General features: G+C 51.5%; 1 protein-coding gene across 1 annotated transcript; it reads right to left on the reverse strand.

Moving 5' to 3' along the window:
* Window positions 1-201: 201 nt before the first annotated feature.
* On the reverse strand, window positions 202-17,267 carry PKIG (cAMP-dependent protein kinase inhibitor gamma). Its single transcript, XM_066330618.1, has 4 exons — window positions 17,056-17,267; window positions 11,470-11,537; window positions 2,374-2,549; window positions 202-1,129 (listed from the first exon to the last, which is right to left on the reverse strand). The coding sequence occupies exons 3-4, from the start codon at window positions 2,522-2,524 to the stop codon at window positions 1,050-1,052; spliced, it is 231 nt and encodes a 76-aa protein (XP_066186715.1). The 5' UTR covers window positions 2,525-2,549; window positions 11,470-11,537; window positions 17,056-17,267; the 3' UTR covers window positions 202-1,049.
* Between the last annotated feature and the right edge of the window lie 4,599 nt (window positions 17,268-21,866).

Consider the following 21,866-nt stretch of genomic DNA (forward strand, 5'->3'; position numbering starts at 1 on the left):
GCAGTAAACCTGGGAAAGTGGGGGCAGACTTTTATAGTCTGTGCCCAACTACATCTGTGTGCTGCAAACCCATGGGGTTTCACAGACCCAAACTCAGGGGACTCTTCTTGCACAGCTCCTTGTCTCCCTATGAAACCAACCCACAGCTAAAGGCAAAACAAAGAAAGAAGAAACATCCAGGCAGAAAAAAACCACCTTCAGTACTTGAAGGCTGTGTCATTTATTCCAACAGCTTATGTAGTTTTATCAAACCATCTTTAACACAAAACATGTCTCCTTAAAGAGAGAAGGGTGTGAGATCCTACCAGAGATCATCTCAGCTAACAGCTTGCAAAGTTAAGCCTGAATGTCAACAGTCAACCCAGCAAAATGTTTCTCCCCTCCCCTTAACAACATCTTGAAGTGTTAAAACCCAGAGAAGAAGATGCCTGTGGCTGATGCTGCTGGTCTCCAGGTGGGGCTCATCCCCACAGAGATGAGCTTTGGTCCTTTCCTGATGCTAAGCAGCAGCAGCACAGGCGAGTGGTGTTGACATGAGGGCAGCAGGACAGGTCTGTCCCCACCGCCCACCCTGATGAGGGGCCACGTGGACAATCCAGAGGCCAGGTCTAAGATGCAGAGGGTGAGGCTTAGAAAAACCAACAATCTAAATTCCTAATCTATGGAAACAGAATAAATAATAGTCTAAATCTGCAAAGGAGGAAGGTACCTTGGACAGGAAAATCTGGTGTGTCTATTATTACTGAAATTGTTTTTCCCCTAAGAGAAAATCGCAGCTAAGGCATCTCGAGAATGGCTCATATCACTACAACCACGGCAGTGTTGCTCTAAACCATTAGGGATGGGGCCAGAAGTCTTTTGGAGGTGCCAGTCCTTGTGTCTTGTGCCTTCTGTCTGTTGTGGGTCTCTCTACATAAGCACAGTTCCAGCAGAGGCATTTGACAGAAAACTTGCTGTTCCAGGTTGGCTTTTGTCCACAGATTCATCGAATTCTTGTTTAATGTTCACAGCAAGGCCCTCCTCCTGCCCACCCCACCCCCTTTTTGCTCTCATGGGGAGGGGCTGCTTTCTTGCCCCTTTGGTCTTGCTCCAGGGTCGTTGTCAGAAGAACTGGCATCTCTTTGGCTTTCTGCAGAAGGGAGGATTGGGAAGAAAGCACAGTTACACCCTGCTGAGGACACAAGCCATCAGTGATTGCTATAGCTGATTTCATCCAGAAAGATGAAAGGTTTTCACCTGAATATGTATCACTCCCCCTCCTGTGACCAGATGCTTGGCTCTATCCATGGCAGTGTTCAAGACCAGGCTGGGTTGACTGGGAGATATAGTGGAAGAGGTCCCTGCCCATGGCAGATGGTCTTTAAGGTCCTTTCCAAACCAAACCATTTTCTATGATTCTATAATTAAAAGTATTGGGCTCTCCCTTTATGTTCCTGGAGTACAAACACTTCTCAACATGCCTGGCAATGCTAGGAGGGAGCCTCGATGTAGGGATGTGCGCTCACCCAACTTTCAAGTGCTCCAGAACTGTCTTCTTGACAGCCTGGCAGCTGCCTGAGCTGCTCTCTGGTAGAGCAGCTCCAATTTGTGCTTACTTTGGATGGGTGGATGGACACATGCTGGGATGGTCGTGCTGAAAGAAGTCCAGTTGAGATAATGAATGTATTTTAAAGTGTTTTTGTAGTTACAGGTTGTAGGCTAGAGGGTTAAGAAAGCAAGGGAAAAAAATGAGTTTCCCTTCTGCAATGATAGTCTGTGTTGTGTTGCTTATTAGTGAAAGGAGAGTGGCAGATTTGGACAGAGGATTCAGCTCCTCAGAGCCAGCTGGCCAGCAGACAATGAGCAGGGTGATACTGCTGCCACATTTGGGCTGAAGGGGAGGATGTGGAGATGCCTGCTGGTGTGAAAGTTTTTTCTGTTTTTTGAAATACTGCAGCACTGTTCAAAGGTTGGTTTTTTTACAGCCAACCAACAAACAAAAAACATACCACAACCTGCCCAATACATGATTTTTATAAAGCCTAAGGTACAACTGATGTGTAATTTGCTCTGGGAAGGATCTTGGTCAGTGCATGCCTTGTCTAAGCACCAGTGAGCAAAGGGCCTGGGCAGGACTGTGCAATGCTCCTATGCCAGGAACCAGGGATCATTCTGCTCACTGCAAGCACCCCTTGACCTGGAGAGTGTCCCACCACCTGAGCATCCACGAGCACGAAGGCACTGACTGATGCAGTGAGGAATGGGATGTTCCTCCTGAGCATCAGTGCGACACTCCTGGAGACAGCACTGGTCACTGGTGCTGCCGTTCTGTGCCTGCCCTCCCAGCCTGTGCCAAGAGCTGCTGGGCCCTCTGGTGTGTGTGTGGCAGCTGACCTGCTCCTTCCATGGCGAGGTCACCCATGTCCTGGGTCAGCTTGCGCATACTGATGGTGGTGGCCTCTCTCTGGATGTCATGGACAGCGTTCCTCCGGCCGGCGCGGTCGCAGGAGATGAAGTCGGTGTAGGTGCTGGACTCTACCTCCATTGCATCTCTATTGGCTTGCAAAACACTGCAGAGAGAACACAGCTGTGAGGCCCAGGATGCTCAAGTCACGGCTCCCTCCAGGTTAGGTGACTGGAAGGTAACATTACAGCTTGAGAAAATAGCGCCTGTGACTCTGCTGCAGCTCCTCTGGCAGCAGGCACTGGAATGTCAGATATCACCTCCCTCATATGGGGCAATGTGTGGGGAGACACACCGTGCTGGGTGACCCACTGTGCCAGGTGACAAGAATCCACCCCAGCTGCCTGACTCGTTCTGCCTTCCCACTGCAAAGGCAGACATGGCATTTGTCTCTCCTTTGAGTTTCCAGCCTTCTCCTTTAGGCACCCTAAAAAAAAAAAAAAAAAAAAAAAAAAAAAGCCCTGCTTCCTCCTCAGAATGCCACAGGAGCTTTGAACACAGGCCAAATTTGGCTCACTGCTTGGGGGATGGGGTGGTGATCCAGCCTGAATTTGTAATGGGAAATGATGGATACCCACTGGAAAGTTGAGGGAGCAGGGAACATTTTATAGGTACGGGGCTCGGAGCAGTACTGGCCTCCACTGGCTGTTGGATGTCACTGAAGAAGCACTGGGCTGGATTGCTGTGAGATAAACACTTTACCATGTGAAAATCAGCCCTTCTGCAAGACATTTGGATCCCTTCACTCCAGACTTGTGCCAGTGCCAACTGCACAGCACGAAGAAAGGCCCAGAGCAGCCACTTGTCACATGCGAGCTCTGCTGTGAGCCAGCTCCGAGTTCAGCTGATGAATCCTTAAGTTGCTGGGTTTTCATTTAGGCTGGTTTCCCTTGCCAGAGCTTGCACAGCACGCACAGTACAGGGACCCCAGGATGGAGTTGTGGGCATCCTGGCTCCTGGGCACAGAGCTGGCAAGCACACACTGCCTCTGCACAGGAAACCTCCAGCTCTCAGTTCCTGCTCCTGTATACTCTGTTTGGCACTTGGTTTTTCTGCGTGGAATGAGGAGATTAATTGCTGCCTTATCTGTGATTCTGATCACTGTAAAATGTGCCTCTAGCCCTGCTGATTGCTGGCAGTGCTTGGAGCAGGTCTCGATTAGAAACACTCGTGTGCAGTGAAAACAAATTCATGCACATTTAATGCACATTCACTCGCTTTTGTGCCTTGGAGTTAATGACCCACAAAGGAGTTTGCTCAGCTTACTTTACAAATCCTGCTTGATATTGATTTCCCCACCAGGGAAACCTGTTGGCAGATTCAGGCACCAGCCTGAACAAGAATCACACTCCTCACTCTAATCCCCAATGTTATGGCAGTAGAAAGGACATGTAGGTGAAGATGAAATAACTGGTATAAAATAGTAACTGGTATAAAATCTGATTAGATTCTCTCTGTTCCTGAGCTGAGTCGGGTGCAGTAACCAAAAACCCACGGAAACTCAGGATGTTTTGGTAGCCCCAGGGACTCCTCTCCAAGTGTGGATGCCAGCTCAGGGAGTGCTGGCACCAGCTCACTGGGGGGATGTGGGGCTTGGCCCACCCAGATCTTGCAGGAGATCCTGTTTCCTCAAAGCTAACACTGCTTGTGAACACTTGCCTCCACCACAGGCTTGGCATCCATCTAGCTCCTGCTAAATGAGCACTGGGAAAAGCTGCATCCTTTGCCCCAGGAAGAGATGCCCCAGATATTTTTCCTCATCTTCCCTCCTTCCATCCCTGGTGTGCCCTTCCTGGGATAAGGCACTTACTCTGGATGCAGCGGGCTGGGTGAGCTCAGTGAGCAAAGTGCCTTTTCTCCAGGACAGGACAAGCATCCATCATTCCCAGACGAGTTCTCACGGGTCACTGAAGCCCAGACAGTGCTGACCTACTACAGCTGCCAGAGAGATGTCGTATGGACTCGGGAGGCTGCCCTAGAAGCCAGCCAGACAAGCCCAGCTCCATCTCCATCAGTGTGGCCATTCCAGAGCTGATATGCTCCAGTCCTGCTGCCCTTGTACCTTGGGCAGGACCACCAGGTCTCCCCAAACTGGGGAGCAGGAGCCAGCCCCTGGGATGCAGCATTTTCCCGGTGTCCCTTGATGGAGCTGCCGGTGCTAGTGGCAGTGCTGTGCCAAGTAATTTTTTCCCCTGACCCTGGAAAAGGACGGGATGCTGATGAAAAACAGAAGGCAGCAAGTGTGCAGGTCTGGGGCCCGACTCGGTGGCCGGGAGATGGCGTGTGTGATTTATTTATTCCCGCGGCTGGGATGGTTCCTGCCTTCCACGCAAAGAGCTGGAGACAGGCAGATTTAACAGGGAAGCTTTCATTTTTGAGCAGTTCCTCGGGGATTTTCAAGGTGGGTGGCTCTCAGAAACCTCGGAGGCAGATCCCTCCCCGCTGGCAGAAAGATTCCATCCTCCGCCTCCGGGAAATTGTTGGGCTGAGGGTGATGGGAGCAGCTGCCTCCATTGTGATAGGAAAACCTGACTCCTCAAACAGCATTTCCATACTTCCAAGCACAGAACCCAGAGAATCTCCGGGGTTTCACTCAGTAACTGCTTTTAACATCTTTCAGGGACTGCAAAGGAGCTACCTTCCCTCTTGCCTACACAGTTCGGTGGAACCCGAAACTGTGTCACTGTGGCAGTCACTTGGGGGTGGCAGGGGGTGCAAAGAGAGGTGCATCACCCGCTGCCTCCCCACCTTTGATTTTTCACTCTCCCATGGACAAGACAATGGGCCTGCTCTTGCCAGGCGTCGCAGGAATAATCCCATGGCACACACATACAACGTGCAAAGGTTTCCAGGGCGCTTCACAGAGGTGACGTGGTTTGTCCCCAGAGGGTCCTTTCCTGCCCTCCCTTTTCTCTTGCTGCTGATGGTAGCAGGAACAGTCCCTGTGCCCACAGCACAGCGTGCCAGCCCACAGGGATGGGGCAGGGAAGCTGGGATCTGCTGCCTGTTGCACATTCCTCACAAGTTTGCTGCTTGGAGGAAGGCTGTGACCCCTCTGCCAGGGGACATGGTGCTGCCTGTCCCAGGACAGCTGGCCACAAAACTGAAGAAGCTCCTCACAAGCTGCCACTGACACCAGGTATGTCCCCAGAGCTGCCTCTGCTCCTGTCCCTGGATCTGCCAAGCTGATGTTTGGTTTGGACTTATTTTTCTGTAGTGTCTTGTGAGTATTAAAAAATCTGAGCTGTAACAGTCTTGGCTTTGCTGGTAGGGACTTGGCTTCCTGAGCAGTTCTGCTGTTGGATTGCAACTGGGCTTGCTGGCATTTTCCAGGGAAATCACCCAGCAGCTGACAGAGCAGCTGGCTCCACTCTGGGGGCTGCAGATAAACCAGCCCTACTCATTCTGGGGCTGAGTTTTGCCCACTTAGAAGGTGGGTGCTAAGAAATTAAAGGGTTAAATGTTTGCTCTGGCTTTTGGTAGAATAAACTGAGGCTTTTTTTTTTTTTTGGCTCAGCTCCATGTCCCATTCGCTTCCACTGCACTCAATTCCTGTGTCCCCTGTGCCTGCTTCTCAGCACGTTTGCCAGGGACTACAGCAAACAGTTACCGCAAACAAGGGACGAGTGGCAGAGAAGGGACCTGGGCACACCTGGCAGGTTCCCCTCAGCACAGGGCTGTGCCCAAGCTCTGCCATCCCAGCCAGTGCCCAGGGCTGATCCTTGGGACTGGGTGATGCTACAGTCACAGCCAGCCCTGACTCCAGTTTCAAGGAGACCCTTCACACAATACTACTGCATCTGTCCCTTGTCTAGGTTACACTTTTTATGACTAGGAAGGGCTATTTTTGGGTGCTGGTGCTGGCTATCAGCAGGCTGGGCTGAAGATTTCTCTCCCTGCCTGCTTTATACCTCCTGCTCTGCCCCTTAAGCTCTTGTCTTTCTCAGTGTTCTCCTCCTCACCTGGTTCTGCACAGATCCATGAGGCAGCTTAGGCCCCTGCTTGGACATCCTTGTCCCTCCAGGCAGGCAGCACAGCCCTGCCCTCTGTGCTGTCCCTGGGACACCTGAGGCAGGGTGTCCCTGTACCTCTGCCTTCCCTGTGCCTGCTGCAGGCAATTCCCAGCTTCAGGAGTCCTGGCAGAGTCCTGTTCCAAGGTGCTGCAGCCCAGCTTTGGCCTCATGCTGTCCATTGCCTGGGGCAGTTGGGACCAAGAGCTGCAGGTTTTGTTTGGAGATGCCCCCCTCACCCCACAGCCCAGCCCAGGACACGCTCTCCCTCCTGCTTGGTGGATTTAACCAGTGGATTTAACACTCTCCAGACTTCTGGAGTTGTAAAGCCCTGAAGCTGAACAAAACCTTGCCATGTTTCTGGGCTGAAATTCCAAAGTTCTGCTTGGGAACAGGGACCTGACCCCTTTTTCTGCTCAAGCATCACATCCCACCATCAAGGCATGAAGTGGTGCAGTCACCTTGGAGCTCTCCATATTGTGCAGTGCCCCTTGCCCTTTCATTCCAGGGTACAGGGACTATTATTAGATCTCTCCTGCTGGGGCGGATCCATAACAACAGCAAAACATACTCAACAGCCCTGCTGGGCTTTTAAAATATTTACAGTGCAGAATGGTTTACTAAAGAGGGGGGCCTGGTAGAGCACAAAGACGGGAGCACCGGGATTTCTGTGCTCCCTGTGGGTTTGCTGTGAGGTTTCCTGCTGGGAGAGTCGCATCCAGCGAGGAGAAAAAAATATCCCGTAGGGCTGAAGCCAGCACTTGAGGTCAGGGGGTTTCCACCAACTGTCTGACACAGTCCAGCTGGAATTTCAGCAAATTTTCCACTGGGTCTTGTCTGGGAACATGTATGAGGGGCTGCACATCAAAGAAGAAGGGCTCTGTAATGGTGTTACTGCGGTATTTTGTGATTGTGCCATAAAGGCCTCGTTATGTCTCATGACTCCCAGGCACTAAAGCTCAGATCCATGGCCAGAAACTGAGCTGAAGATACAGTTGAGGATGAAGATGCTCCTGTTGGGAGCCCAGTCTGGCTGCAACAAGCTGTGTAAGGCTGGTGACAGGCTCTGCACCAGACACAGAGCTCCCCTGCTTTCCTGTTGGCTCTGTGTTCTCCACAGTGTGGTGGTGATGGGTCTTACTGGCCAGAACTGGTGTGCTCCAAACTGCTGAGCTCTGACGTTCCTGAGATTCTGAGGAGCAGGGCAGCAGCCTGATCTCCTACCAGGGCACATGTGTCCATCTCATGTGCTGAGCAGCTTCTGTCCAGGTGAGAATAGCACAGAAAAGCCTCACCAGACTTCAGTGATGAAAAGACATCAAGCTGGGTCTGGCACATCCGTATTTATGGAAGGTTTTTGCTGTGGGATCCCTTGTAATAACTCTGCACCCTCAGGCTCTTACACTAAATATGATGAATTCAGCCAGGACAGACATCACAGCTGCTCCAGCCACTGCAGTGGTTTTGCAGGAACAGAGCTTCCAGCATTCTCCAGGACTTGCTGGAAATCTTTAATTCCTTTAGGAGGAGAGCAGATACAGCTGAGGTTTAGTGTCCACAAATAGATCCCTTCTTTTCAGTTGGCCTGGTTTTACAGTATAAAGATCATTTAATGCCCGTAGAACTGATAACCAATTGCTAAGCCTCATGTTTAAGATTAGGTTTAGACTAACTCCTCTATGACTTCACAAACGTTGTATTTAGCTCTGCCAAGCTCCCCAAACTCCTTCACCTCCCTCCTGGCCTTCAGCACATCCCCAGGGCGCCCCAGTGCAGAGTCCCCACTGTCCCAAGGCACCTTCTGCTGTCCCACAGCCTCACAGCCACTGCCTGGCTTCCTGCTGATGTGAGAAATGGTCCAACCCGATTCCAAAATCACAGCCAACCCTTGGCATCAGGGTAGGGCGAGTCCTTGCGTACTCTGCTCTGATGCCCAGGGGAGAGGGGGAGCTTGAGGGAGGCAGGAGGGCAATGCTCAGCCCCAGTGGCTCTTGTTAGCATCAGGATGTGTGGGAGAGAGCTGCCTGTCCGTCCATCCATCCATCCATCCATCCATCCATCCATCCATCCATCCATCCACCCACCTGCCAGGAAGGCAGCCCAGTGCCCAGCCCTGGCCATGCAGTGCTGCCAGCCTGCATTCCCACATCTGGAGCAGCAGCATCTGTCTGTCAGCCCCCCCAAAGCACAGGTGCTGAGAATCTGCTCCAAAAATCCTCCACCACGGGAAGAATCACTGTTTGATGGAGCCCCTCTGCTCCTCCCTCCCCTCACTACTGAGCCTTGATGCAGCTTAAGCCTCTTCTGCAGCTTCTCACTAAGTTGATTAATGGAATAATTGGTCTCTTTGTGCATCTGGAGACAGTTGCCGTGACAGCAGTTGTATTTTTGTTTTGTTCCCAGGTCGAGCTTGTTTTTCCCATCTCTCGGCTTCAAGGTGCTAAGGAATCAGGACACCCTGGTTTGCCCCCACCTCCCAAAGACACACGTCCTGAGGGATGGGACAGCAGGGACAGGGCACACTCAGCCCCAGCAGCCTTTAGGACATGGCAGGCTGGCACCTTTCTCCCTGCCCATTTCTCACCCCCTCAAGGCAGGCTTGCCCTGGATGGACACAGCACTGTGGCTTTTGCACGGCAGAGAGAAGAGAGCCAAATCCCTCCTGTTCACCCAGAGCAGCCATGAGCACCCACAGGACCCTCTGTCCCCTGCAGGGACCCTTTCAAAGCTCCAAGGAGTCTGGGGCTATGAGTCTCTTCTTACTTTCATTTTCTCACAGCATCTTAATTATTTGTCAATAATTATGCGTCAATGTAATTTTACACGAACAACTGTGTGGAAGATCTGCTAGTGCCTGAAGTTACAAAGCAGACAAACCACAGACCAGTGGCCCTTCAGCTACACAAGTCCCACAGCTGCTGTGGCAGGCGTGTCCCATGTAGGCCCCCTGCTCGTGATATGCAGTCACCCTCTCACACCTGGGCCATGGGGTGAACTCCTGTGCAATGGGGATCCCCTTCAGGCTTGGGTTCTCTGCCCTCCTCCAGGTTGTTCATGATGAAAAATCCCAGCTGGATTCCACCTCAAAGGCTGGAGAATCCCCAGCAGTCCCACAGCTCTTCTGATCACACTGAGGGACCAACCCCTGAGTGAACATCACCTTCTAAAACCCCACCTGAACTCCTGGCCCAGGGATGCTCAACCTCAGCACAAGCTCCCCAATATCTTGCAGGCTTCTCTGGGTAAGGAGAAGTCAAACAAGTGCTGAGGAGATGAGCTGGGGCTATTTTCTAGCACAGCCCTTGTCACAAATAAGAGGAAGGCAAAGCCACAGCAGCCTTTGATGGTGTAGCTCTGTTTCTGGGTTGAGGGAGACCTTTCTACAAGGACAGAGGTAAGCAAGGATGAGTCCTTATTTTTATGCCTAAAACAAAAGAGAGATATTTAGTCCAGCTTTTCTTTGCCATCTGGAGAGCTGAGCTCTGCTGCTGTGGGAAAACTGTGCTTCCCTGACTGGAGAGGGGAGCTGAGCTTGGAAGAGGAGTTGTGAAGGCTGTAACTGGGCAGGTTTGGCTGCTGCTGCTTGAGGAGGCTTTGCCTGGGGAAGCTCTGCTCAGCACAGGGTGCCTGAAGCTGAGAGCCACCTGCCTTGGCTCTGCCTCAGTGAGGCTTGCTCAATCCCACAGGAATTTGCATCCAGCATCCAAAGAGTCCTCCTGACTCAGAGCAGCGCAAGGGGCTGAGAGAAAGGCTGTGAAGCCTCCTGGGGTGCAAGAGCCCTGGCAGCTCCCAGTGGTGCCTAAAAATAACCAGGGCACCTCTTAAGAGTGTCAGTACAGAACGAAGCTGATTAGCAAAACCAGGCTTAGCTCTGCTCCCTGGAGGTGGCTGCCCTGTGTCTCTGCTCCGCTGCTGGGACTCCCACCGTGCCTTTGTCACCCAGTGGAATCAGGAGCCCCTTTGGTTGTGCTACCCTGCTGGGATCCCCATCTGGGCAGGGAAAGCTCTGCAGGCCTGCACACCTCCTTTGCTGAAGATTTCTGTGATGGATGCAACATTTCCTTATAGCTGTGTCAGGTGACAGCAGCTCCTGATCCTTCCTGCAGGCAGGGTAAAAATCCTTCTGTCTTAGTCCCCAGGGATGTGACATCTAAACCTGAGCTGCAGTGGTGCTCAGGATGTGCCCATATCACTACCCTGGGGGTGCTCAGAGATCGTTGCCAGCTGTAGTCTCAGGAAAAGGAAAGCTCCTAATAAAATCAATTGCCAAGTGTTTCATGGCCTGCTGAAGTGGAGCCTGGGCATAGAAAAACATGAGGTGTCTCCAGCATACGTAGGGAAGGTGCTGGATGCAAGAGATGAACTGCTCCGAGAGACCTGCAGCAGGAGGGATGTCTGTGTGCACCAGAGTCCTGAGATCCTGCACTGCAGAGCTCACACAAAACAGCCCTGGAAGCAAGGGACAGCACAGCTCAGGGAAGGGAAAGCAGTGACATGACCTGAGGACAGAGGGGTGCTCTGAGTGCAGGAGCCACAGGTGAAACCACAGAGAGGACTTGCCATTTATCAGGAGCCATGGAAGGTTTAAGCTCTGGGGGTTTCCTGGATCTTGCTGGGCTGACTCTGCACACAGAACAGAGCTCACATCGTAATGTACAGGCAAACAGCATTCCTGTGCAAAGCGTGTGGGCAGCCTTTAGCAGGATTTGCAGAGCACATCCCCATGGCTGGTAGGGACAGGCCATGGAGCACAGCAGCACTGGGGCTGCCTGGAGTCAGAGCTGCAACGTGGCTTGGTACAAGGACGTGGCTGTGAGGCGTGGATAATACAGCAGGAAAGTCATTATGGTGGAACTGTTGGTATTTTTTTACCTATTAGCAGCTTTCTACTATCTAGTAATTCAGAATAGAGAGGGAGGTCAAGTGACTCAATGCTACAGGAAGGAAAAAACTCATTTCTGTTTGTAATATTTGCCTGTGAATAAAAGCTTTATCAAGCATAGCGTGAGTCCCTACCTGATTTAGAGGACTTTCCTTCTGGACATGACTTCAAACACGCTTCATGCACAGCAGGACAACAGCTTCTGGGAAAGAAGAAGAAAAAAAAAAGTAAGAAAACATTATCTGTGCTTGTTTTGGGAAGCATAAAGCTCAGCTGCTCTTCCCACTCCCTGTGACCAGAGGGGTGACAGGGCTCTGCCCAGCAGACTCAGATGGAGCCTGGCTTGGTTGAGGCACCAGCCCAGGAGCTGTGGGATGTTGTGTTCATACGGCACCTCCTCAGGAAGGTTTGTGCTGATAGACTCCGACTGTTGTGTTAAAGCACATGGGAAGTCCAGCTGGGCTGCACAGAGAAGTCCTCTTTGGTCTTGCTTCATTCTTTGCCCTCCCACAGGTGCTGGGAGAACTGAGACAACTCATGTCCTGACCTGCACTGCAGGGACCAGCAGCTGCCTCCAGACTATAAATGAATATTGGTTTGCAGCTCTGCTGCCCTTTAAAGAAGTGAAATTCCCATATCAGCTTCTATGAGGTGAAAAGGGGAAGTTCAATCTGGTTCTGGTTGCTTTGCTGGGTCTATGTCCAGCTCCTTGGGTCTCTGCTGTTTGTGCACAGCTGAGCCTCCTCCTACTGTCCCCAAGCCCTGCTCAAAGACATTTCCTCTGTGGCCTCAACATCTGTGGGTGCTTTGCAATTCCCTGACCTGCAGAGCCCAGCCAACAGGACACTTGCTTATTTTAGCAGCTGTTTCAGCTTTCTGACTATTTTGGAACATCATGGACTGTGTTTTTCCTTTTCCAGGGACAAATGTTAGCAGAACAGAAATCAAGAGATGAGCCACTTAACCATATAAGCAGTAGCTCATCCAGCAATTCATCTGTCTGGTCCATCTGGGCTGAGTACCACTGTGACTGGAACTGTTTCCCATCATTTTCCAAACTGGGACAGATCTTCAGCCTTTCTCTTTATTTTTTTGACCCACTTTCAAAACTTTGTAGTTGGAGCTGACTACTTGCTGGCTCTGGCCCTGCTTCAAGGACAGGGCACTTGCTGCTTTTATGTGTCAGTTTGCCCATCTGTTAAATGGAGCTATTAATACTCCCTCCCCCTGCTAGATGCTTCAAATATTTTAAAGCACTTTCAGCTCTGCAGATGACAGGCTTGCAGAAGTGGAAAATGCTAATTATGATCATGACAGGAGCTAAACAAAGACACAGGGATTTAACAATAAACTTTTGTTAGTCTTAACCCCATTTATAGCAAAATGCTTTACTGGAAACACTGGACCGGAAAAGAAACAGTATTCCCACAACTCTGGGAATATGCATTGCCCTTTTCGGGCACCAAACAAGCAAACAAAACCAGGAAGGAAGAAACACAGCTTTGGAAACCCATAAGCCTTTATTTTCCTCCTTTGCCTTCCTGCCCTGGCTTGTGTGTTACACTGCCCAAACAGTTAAACCTCCAGCACTTCAGCAGTGTTGCAAAACATCTCAAAACATGTGGGCCTCTGCCAAGAGAGGCTTAAAGTAAACTGGAGCAATGATGCTCTGAAGTAGAAGCTATCACTGAGCAGCCCTGTTCATGATGGGAACCCCCCATTTTGTCTCTCAAAACACAGCTGGTTCTGGAGACAAAAACACTTCAGCAGCTGGTATTGGCTTTCCAGCCCTGAAGGCCTGGCCCCACCTGGATGTTTCTCCCCACAGCCCTTGTTTGGGCATCTGGAGTCTGCAGATTTGAAGCTGACCCTCTTGCTCCATCCACAAAGGCTGATGCTTTTCTGGCTCACCTGCTCCTGCTGCCCCCAGGGTGATGGGCAGAGCTCCAGAGACCCCTCAGCACAAAGATCAGGCTGTTGGGACTTTAATGGTGGCACATGGATTGGTGCCACCTAAGGATGGGCTACAGTGACTTTTTAAAGAACTCTTTGTTTTGTAGTTTAGTCCTGGAACACATCAAGGTACTGTGGATTATTTTGGCACTCTAGTGGAAATGTTCATTGGCTAGGTAAGCATCCATACCCCGTCAGGAATGAATTACAAGGGCATCAGCATAGAATTATAGAATAATTTAGACTGAAAAAGATCCTTAAGGTTATCAAGTCCACCACTAAGCCATGTCCTCAACTGCCACATTCACGTATTTTTTTAATATCTCCAGGCATAGTGACTCCACCACTTCCCTGGGCAGCCCATTTCAGCACTTGACAACCCTTTTGGTGAAGAAATTTTTCTTAATATTCAACCTAAACCTTCCACGGTGTAACTTTAGACAAATCCTCTTGTCCTATTCAATGTGCTCGATTGCACATGTCAGATTCCCTCCGTGGTGACCAGCTGTTACCCAAAAGGAGCAAACACATGAAACAACCTCAGTTCTCTCAGCGTTGCTTCAAAATTAATGTATGCTCCAATAAAAAAAAACACACCCCAGAATGTTTTTTGGCAGAATTCAAGACTATTCTACACAACAGCTGTTGTGGTGCTGCTTTGATCCAGAGAGGAAATCCTTCCTGGTTTCAAGCAAGGTGATAGCAGCAGAGAGAAGGTTGCTCTTGTGTCTCTTGGCTGCTGGGTAAACAACAGGCTGCATGCATGGCTGCTCAGGGCAGCAGCCTGGTCCTCCCAGAGCAGCCAGACCGCCTCATTTAGTGCCCTGTCTCCAGCAGCAGCTGGCATCCTCGGCTTCAGAGGTACAAGAAAACCTCTAATTGTAATGGAATGCTTTTCATAAGTCACAAATGACTCTGAACCAGGAGGTGTTACAATCCTTACAATGCAATATCCTCTTATTCATACCCGGGATTGTTTTGTTACCAAGATAACTACCTGATATCCATTAAAATGCCTTCGGAGCTCTTTGTTCCACCGGTATCTCAGGGCAATGAGCACCACAGACTAATTACACTTGGTGGAAACAGTAACTCCAGTAAAGTTGGTGACGTTCTGGTGGGGATATGTTTGGCTTATTACATCACTGCAAATATCAACAGAAATGGCATTTCGGCTCCCGCCGGGGAGTTCCCGGGCAGGGCTGTGACGGGCAGTGTGCCTGCAGCAGGAGCTGTGCAAAGAGCACCCGGCTCCCTGGGCCCTCCTGGCAAGGGAAGTGCTGGGGAACTCGCTGTGGAAACCAGAAATGAGTGCTGTAAAGTACATATTCCCTTAGGCTCAAAGAGAGTGAGAGTTTTTGAAGTGGGGCCCAGGGCAGTTCATAGTCCAACTGCTGCTCTTCCTGCTTGTGCTGCAGGTTCCAGGCAAGGTCTGGAGCGACCTCAACCTCTCTGACTGCAACCATGAGGAGCCTGGGACAAGGCCCATGGAGCACCTGAACCTTCCCTTCTCCCTGGCTGCTGCTGGAAGCCTGGGGAGCAGCTTCCCTTATGACTTGTCTTTTTCTAGTCCTGAGCAAAAGGCAACCAGAAGCAGTGGGCTTTTTCCCCTTTCACCCTTCTCTAAAATGAGTGTTACGATGGAAAACTTATTTTCTGGATCAGTCCATATAAACAGCTTTGGTGACATTAAAGAAACCCCTAAGGGTGTGGAGAAACAATTGAAATGTGAAAATGGGAGCGATCAGAACAGGGTGACACAGGCAAAGGAAAAGCCAAGTTGAAGCTTCTGCTGTTCCTTATGGTTTTGTAGATTCACCCCCCGTTCTGCCACAGACCTGTGTGAGCCCAGGGAAATAATCTGCTTTGTGTGAGGCCCATGTAAAATAGGAATGATGCTGGTGCTCGGGTGCCCAGACAGGCTGGAGGCATTAGTGCAGAGTAGTGTGCTGCAGGAACTGGCTCTGAAATGTGGGAGATCAGGAAATGTTAGCAGCTTGAAAAACATCTGCCATGGTTATTTCAGGTGGCAAGGTTGTGTGCCTGTGGGTATTCCTCTGAGTGGGATCAAAAGCACATTGATTTTTCTTCGGAATGAAAGGAAAAAGCAAAGCTCCCATCCTAGCTCATCATGAGCCTGCACACCCCTCAGGATCCGCCACTGGGCACAGAAGTGCCAGGTGGCTGGAAGATGCACAGCTATGAACATTGCTGGGTTTCATCTCTTGGTGACCAAGCTGCCCGTGTACTGTAGCTAATGGTCTCCATTTCTCTGAGGCATTTGAGTCTACACTCTGAGGAAAGTGTCCCCCAAAATGATGGCACGGGGCGCTCACATCCCTGTGGAACTCTGTTTGAAGGATTCAGTGCTGTGCTCTGTGCCCAAGGTACATTAAGCTATGTTGGTATATCCATGTTTGTAAATGGCCATTTAACCAACATGTGCATTATAAACAAATACAGCCATTGAGGATCTCTTCATGGATCCTTCTTTCTTAAACACTGTTCCTCACAAAAGCTGAAAGGTGGCGATTTCATAGCTGGGTGGCCACACATTAGCAGGGTGGCTCTGTCCAGCCAAGACCCTCTGAAGCCAAGCGCTGCCCCACAGGAACCAAGCCAGGCACGCTGAGCAAACAGCCCAGAGCTCGAGGGAATGTCACCATCGGGGAGGGATGTCACCATCGGGGAGGAGATGTCACCATCGGGGACTCTCAGGCACCCAATCAAGCCAGACCCACTCCCCAAATGGCCCTTCACCCTCGCACTGCAGCAGCATCCCCGCTGCAGCTGCCCTGTGCTCACTGACCCCAGCTCATCCTCCTCCCAGTTTGAGTCACCAGCACAGCCACCCAGGGCACTGCCTCTGGGTTCACGGCTATTCTTGGCTCTTGATCTGCAGAACTATTTACCCCTTCCCAGCGAAGGGAAATTTCCCAAACACGCCTTTGGGGCCAAGGCATTACATGCATGTGAAAGCTCCCCACCACGGCTCGCTACCAGCTGCTTAGGGGAATCCAGAGAGAGGGAAGACACACAGCTTCGAGGTGGAGGAATTCGCAAAGCCTCCTGAGAATACCACCGCGCAGCAGTTCTTTTTTTATCCCGAGTCTTCGCCTTTTCGAACATTTGCTCGGAAAGCCGGATGCCAGCAAGTCTCCGAGGCTGCTCGTGCTGCCCCGCTCCGGGAGCTCTGCTGGTGCCCGCAGCTCCGAGGGGAGCCCCGGCAGCCGCAGCCCGGCTCCGGCCATCCCGAGGGATGAATTCCCGGCACGGCCGGACCGCCGGCTGCCTGGCGTTCCCCTGCGAGCACACAGCAGCTCCCGTGCTGGAAGGGATTCCCTCCGGCAAACCGCTCAGAACAAGCGGACACACGATAGAAATGAGGCCAGAAATCCCCACGGGGGTCACCGATCCACGGTCCTCTGTGATTTCTCTCCTCTGACTCTTCTCTCCCTGCTACCCCTTGGCGGCGAGTGCTGAACCGCGTTATTCCCCAAGCGAAACAGCAGCCACCTCCCTGCCATCAGCCTGCGAGCCTCCTGTCTCCCGACAGCAAAAAGCCGGCACGCAGCTCTGCTCTTCCAGCCCACGGTGTGCCGGCAGCAAACCCCTCGCTGCTCGCAGTCGGGTGGGTAAAAGTTCACCGCGTCTCCGGACAAACCCCCCTCGTGGCGCGGCCGTGGGCAGGAGGAGAGCCCCTGGAGCACCCCCGGGCAGGTGTCCTTGTCACCCACAGCCCGCCAGCCCCTCACAGCCCCACTTACAGCCCCGGCTCCCGCCGCTCCTCAGCTCCCGAGGAAGGCACCGAGGCTGGATCCCACCCTGCCGCCGTCTCTGCCCGCCGTGGCGAGCAGCCAAAGCCGGCCCGGAGCCTCGCAGCCACTTTCAGACTTGCAGTTTCCTTCTACTGGGAGCTGCTAAATGAAGTTGCACTTGTGGGGCCAAGGGGCGTGTTCTCCTCCCCTCGAGTCAGTCCCTGCCTGCTGTAATCCAATGCTCTGCCCGATGATGTCAAGCGGCTCCCGCTCGGCTCCTACCTTACGGGCGGCAGGAGGGATCCGTTTCCTTTTCACAGGGATCTTTGTTTAGCTTCGGCTTGTAACCCCATCCCCCGGCAGCTGCGTGTGCCCGAGCATCCTCCCTTCGCTGCTCAGCGCTGGGCTTCTGCTGCCGGGCGCTCCCTCCTGCCTGCCGCTCCCCCCGGTTTCTCCAGCGTATTGCTCGGATGCGTGTCCCACCTGCATCCCACCCTTTGTCCTGTCCACCAGGGCTGGCCAAAGACACCATCACACGCCCGCAGCCCCAACTGTCCTACCAGGTGTAGCACTGTGAAAGTGCCTCCCAAGAAAACCCAGCGTTGTGTTGTTTTGGAGTGCTTCTTGCTCCACTGCTCCCATGGAGTAAAACCCAGGAGTACTTCAGCTCATCTGCCGCTGTGTGCCGGCTGTATCTGGGGGTGAAGTGTAGAGCTAGCTGGTGACAGCACCTAGATTTTAGGGGGAAGGTGCCAAGGCAGTACCCCATTTCAAACACACGCCTTTGTAGCCTCCTGCTGTGTGAAGCACAAGCCTGGGAGCTCTCAGTGAGTTCGAGGTCACTACAGAAGAAGAGGAATTTTCGGATGTTCCTGGTACCACATGGACTGAGGAATGATGGTGTCCCATCACCTCCTGGTGTCCATCAGCCTTGCAGACCCCACCGAGTGGCTGAAACCAATCAGTCAAGGTTGTTGCAGTTTGTTCCCTGGTCCTGAGCTCCTGCCCAGCCCCAGCAGCGTGGTGGGAAGGTGTGTGAGCACACAGGAATGTACACAGTGCTGCCTGCTCCTGCCTGAACTCTGCCTGGAACAGGGCTCATCAGTGGTGATAGCTTTGCTGAGAGAGTGAAAGATTTGCTCCATCCCTGCTGTGAGAACACTCAGGTCCTCCTAACTCAGCTGGAGAGCACAAAGGGTGTTTGGCAAGGAATGGATCCAGTCCCCACACGAGCTAGGCGAGTGTTTGTTTCAGGTTGCATGCAAAGTGAGTGGTGTGAGCCAGGAGCACTTTCCCAACCCATTGTCTCTCTGAGCAGCAGACAGGCACAGAAGCAGCATCTCTGCATTCCTGCAGCTGTCCCATGACGGACGGGACCCAGAGCCACTCAGTGCCAGGTGAAGAGCACCAGCCTCTCCTCCCACCCTGGCACCACCCTGCACACTCGGACCTTTTCCACCTCTGCTGCCATCACCGCCTCCAGCCAGAATCTGTGTGTGCCCAAAAACATGGTGGTTGCTGTGAAAGATACCCACAGGATCAGAGGAAGAGATAAAACCAGCAACAATAGCAGCACAGGAAACACCCTGATGAGAATACTGAGGCACAGATGAAGGAGAGTGGACCTCAGTAGAGCAGAACACACCCATACTCAGTGCGTGCCTAAACCAACCTTATGCAGCCTCCTGACTCAATTCAGTTTTAGTTCAAAAGTAGCCCCAGGAAGCCCACTTGATTTCCTGAGATGCATTACCTGGCAGAACTCATCTCTTTCCAGCCGTTTTGAGTCACAGATTGCTGCTGCTAACCCAAAAGTAGCAGTAAGGGATTCACCACAGTGCCCTGCCTGTCTTCATGAGGTGCCAGGGAGGGAGGAGGGCTCTGCTGTGCCAAGGGCCAGCACAGCCTCAGGAGACTGTTGTGCTGGTCTGGCCAAGGCTGCAGTTTTCCCTTTACTCCAGCTTACATTTGAAAAGGATCCAGAAGGTTATAGCTTCACACTGACACTTGGACTGCAGGGTTTGGAGGCCAAGTCTGGTGAGGACGCAAGTGCTACAGCAGTTACCCAGGCGTTTCCTTGGCAGAATGTGGCCAGTACCATTACAGAACAGACAACAAAGAACAATGGCAACAGCCAAGTCCTTCAGAAAGCCAGGAGCTCAGTGTGTGTACTTCTAAATTGAGACATGGCTTGTCTCGCTCAAAGCTCCCAATCCTGCGTGTGGTCCTGGAAACAAGCCCCTCAAAGCATCTACCACAAAGTCCATCCTTTTCTGCACATACTTGTGCATCCTTACAGTGACTTTTTTTATCAAACACCATCCCCTATAGTCAAACAGTTTCCATCAACACTCTTTTTAAGTAAAAAAATGCAGTTTCAGTTTTTCTACAGACTGTATTTTTGGGGTTTTTTTGCAAGCGGGAGAAAGGGGTGGCAATCCCAAGATGCCAAAGAGTTTGCCTGAAATCTTGATGTATTAGGATAAAAATGCATGGCTTTCAATATATTCAGTCTTCCTGTTCTTAAGCAAAAGCTGACATTTTACAATAATATATCCTACCTTCTAGCTGATGCTCATGCTCACCACCTCTTGCCCTGTTGCTTTGTCCACCTTAAGACATTCATCTGGAGGTGGTGGCAGATGTTAGAGCTGCCTGGGGTGGCTCGCCCTGTGTGACGGATGGTGTCACAGCCTTGAGCTGTCTGACTCAGCTGCAGCCACAATCAGCCTTTAGTGGCTCCTACTTTACTCACACTTAGTCTTTGGTGAGGTTGTTGTCTCCATCGGCCTCATACTGTGCTGTCCTGCGTAGTCCAGGATCGATGGGGATGCCATTACCACTCTGGACAACTGGAGGTTTGGCTCTGCTGTTTTTGACCTTGCAGTTGGTCTGCAGTGAACTGTGAATTTTTTAGTTCTGTGCCACAGAGTGGGATGCAGAGAGCAGTGCCCCAGGGAAAAGATGGTCTTGTGCTGGCTGGCAGCCCATGCTGTTGGTGCCAACTTCACTACTCTGGTGCCACATGGGATGGGAGAGCACAGCTCAGGGAAGTGCAAGAAGCTGCCCTGCAGGTTGACTGTCAACCTTTAGCTGGAAGAGGGACAAAACCGATGCAATCTTAGAGGGCAAATGTCAAAATGAGGTGGGAGTATCGCCAAGGGTGCAGTGGAAAGAAGCCCAGCCCTGAGGCAGCAGAGCTGTGCTGGACTGCACGCTGCCTGCCCCGGCAAGGAAAACCACCAGCACAAAGGACACTCCGGGAAGCTCTGGAGCCCAAGGAGACAGGCTGTCACTTCAGAGGGGTCTGACCCGCCTCTGACCCGAATGTTTTTGCAGCCTGAGCCTTGCTTCCCCAAGAAGCCCGTGCTGCCAGGGTTAGAGCAGTGCTGTGGCAGCGCTGATGCAGCACGCAGCCTCCTCACGTAAGAGCAGCTTCCCGCTGCATTTCCCAGGCACCGAGGTCTCCGTGTCACTTGATGTCATCCAGATTGCAAGGAAACGTGGAATGGCACAAGATACGCATGGAAAAAATGGGACAACCTTTTTTTTTTTTTTTTTTCCAGACTTCCTCCCATAAAATAAATACTCCAAATAAACTATTTGTGATCTAAAAAAAACCCCACAGAACATATTTCATGGATGTGCTGGGCTCCCCAAGGCAAGAGTGGATATCTTAAGCCATCAGATAACACTTGGAGATTAATGGGAAGAGAAACCAACAAGTAAAAGCAGCTTTAGTGACAAGCCACTCTTTTGCTGTCAAGGGAGGGACACAGTTGCTGTTGATTAGGGAAGAGAGAGTGGGTGTTGAGATGTCTGAATGAATTACCCGGTGTTCAGACCCATTTCGTTTTTATAGAAGTTGCTCATCCAGAAAGGTTCAACAAGTGAAACACAAAAAAGCTTGTAATGAGGCTAAACTCATTAGTGACCCCCCTCCAGGGTCACCCCTATTAACGGGCAGGGTTGAGGAGGGCTGTGGGGAGCCCCTCTGGGCACTGGGACCGTGGGGACACACTTGTGGCTGCTGGTATGGTAGCTCTATCCGGGGCTGGCATTCCAGCAGGGCAGAGCACACTCAAAAACTGTTTACTTTGAGCTGAAGCTATTTTTAGCTGCACTAATCTGTGCAGAGATGATAAAGCTTTTCATTGCAAAGTGAGTGGCTGTGCTTTGCTTCTGGGCAATTTCACTCCACGAGCTCATCCCTTCCCCCTTCCCAGCCACTTCTTTCCACTCACCTTATCTCCTCTGCCTCTGTGCCAAACACCTCCAAAAGGTTTGTCCCAACTAGATACAGATGAGTCTCAGTCCAAACTTTTTTTTTTTTCCCATTTTTCCCTAGGGAACGTCTTCAGTTTAGAAAATAAATGAATTTTGTGTTTATTAGCACCCCAAGTCTAGTTCCAAGGCTTTGCTGGAAGCCTGTCATGGACATGCACCATCTCATCTTTCATTTCTACAAAATCCCTTCTTGTCCAAAGGCTTGCAAAAGAAGTCACTTGACAGCAAAAGAAAGAAGTCACTTGACAAATACCTCGTTGCAGCTGTAACCAATACAAGCAGATCTCCAGCTCAGATCTCATGGCAAGCCAGAGTCCCAAGGCAGCGACAGACTGCCTGCACCACGTTTTTCCTGAGGGGTCCCCCAGCCCATTCCAAAGTCCCTCACACAGTCTCTATAAGAAGCACTTTACCTGCTGCTGATGGGAGCGAGCACGGCAGCGGGCTCAGGGCACAAAGGCTACAAAACACACATAAATCCTGCTTGGTCAGGGGTTGGTTTGTCTAAAACACTCCAGAAGCTTCTCCAGTGT

The sequence above is a fragment of the Sylvia atricapilla genome, chromosome 16 (genome assembly GCF_009819655.1).
Source record: "Sylvia atricapilla isolate bSylAtr1 chromosome 16, bSylAtr1.pri, whole genome shotgun sequence".
Classification (NCBI taxonomy): Eukaryota; Metazoa; Chordata; class Aves; order Passeriformes; family Sylviidae; genus Sylvia; species Sylvia atricapilla.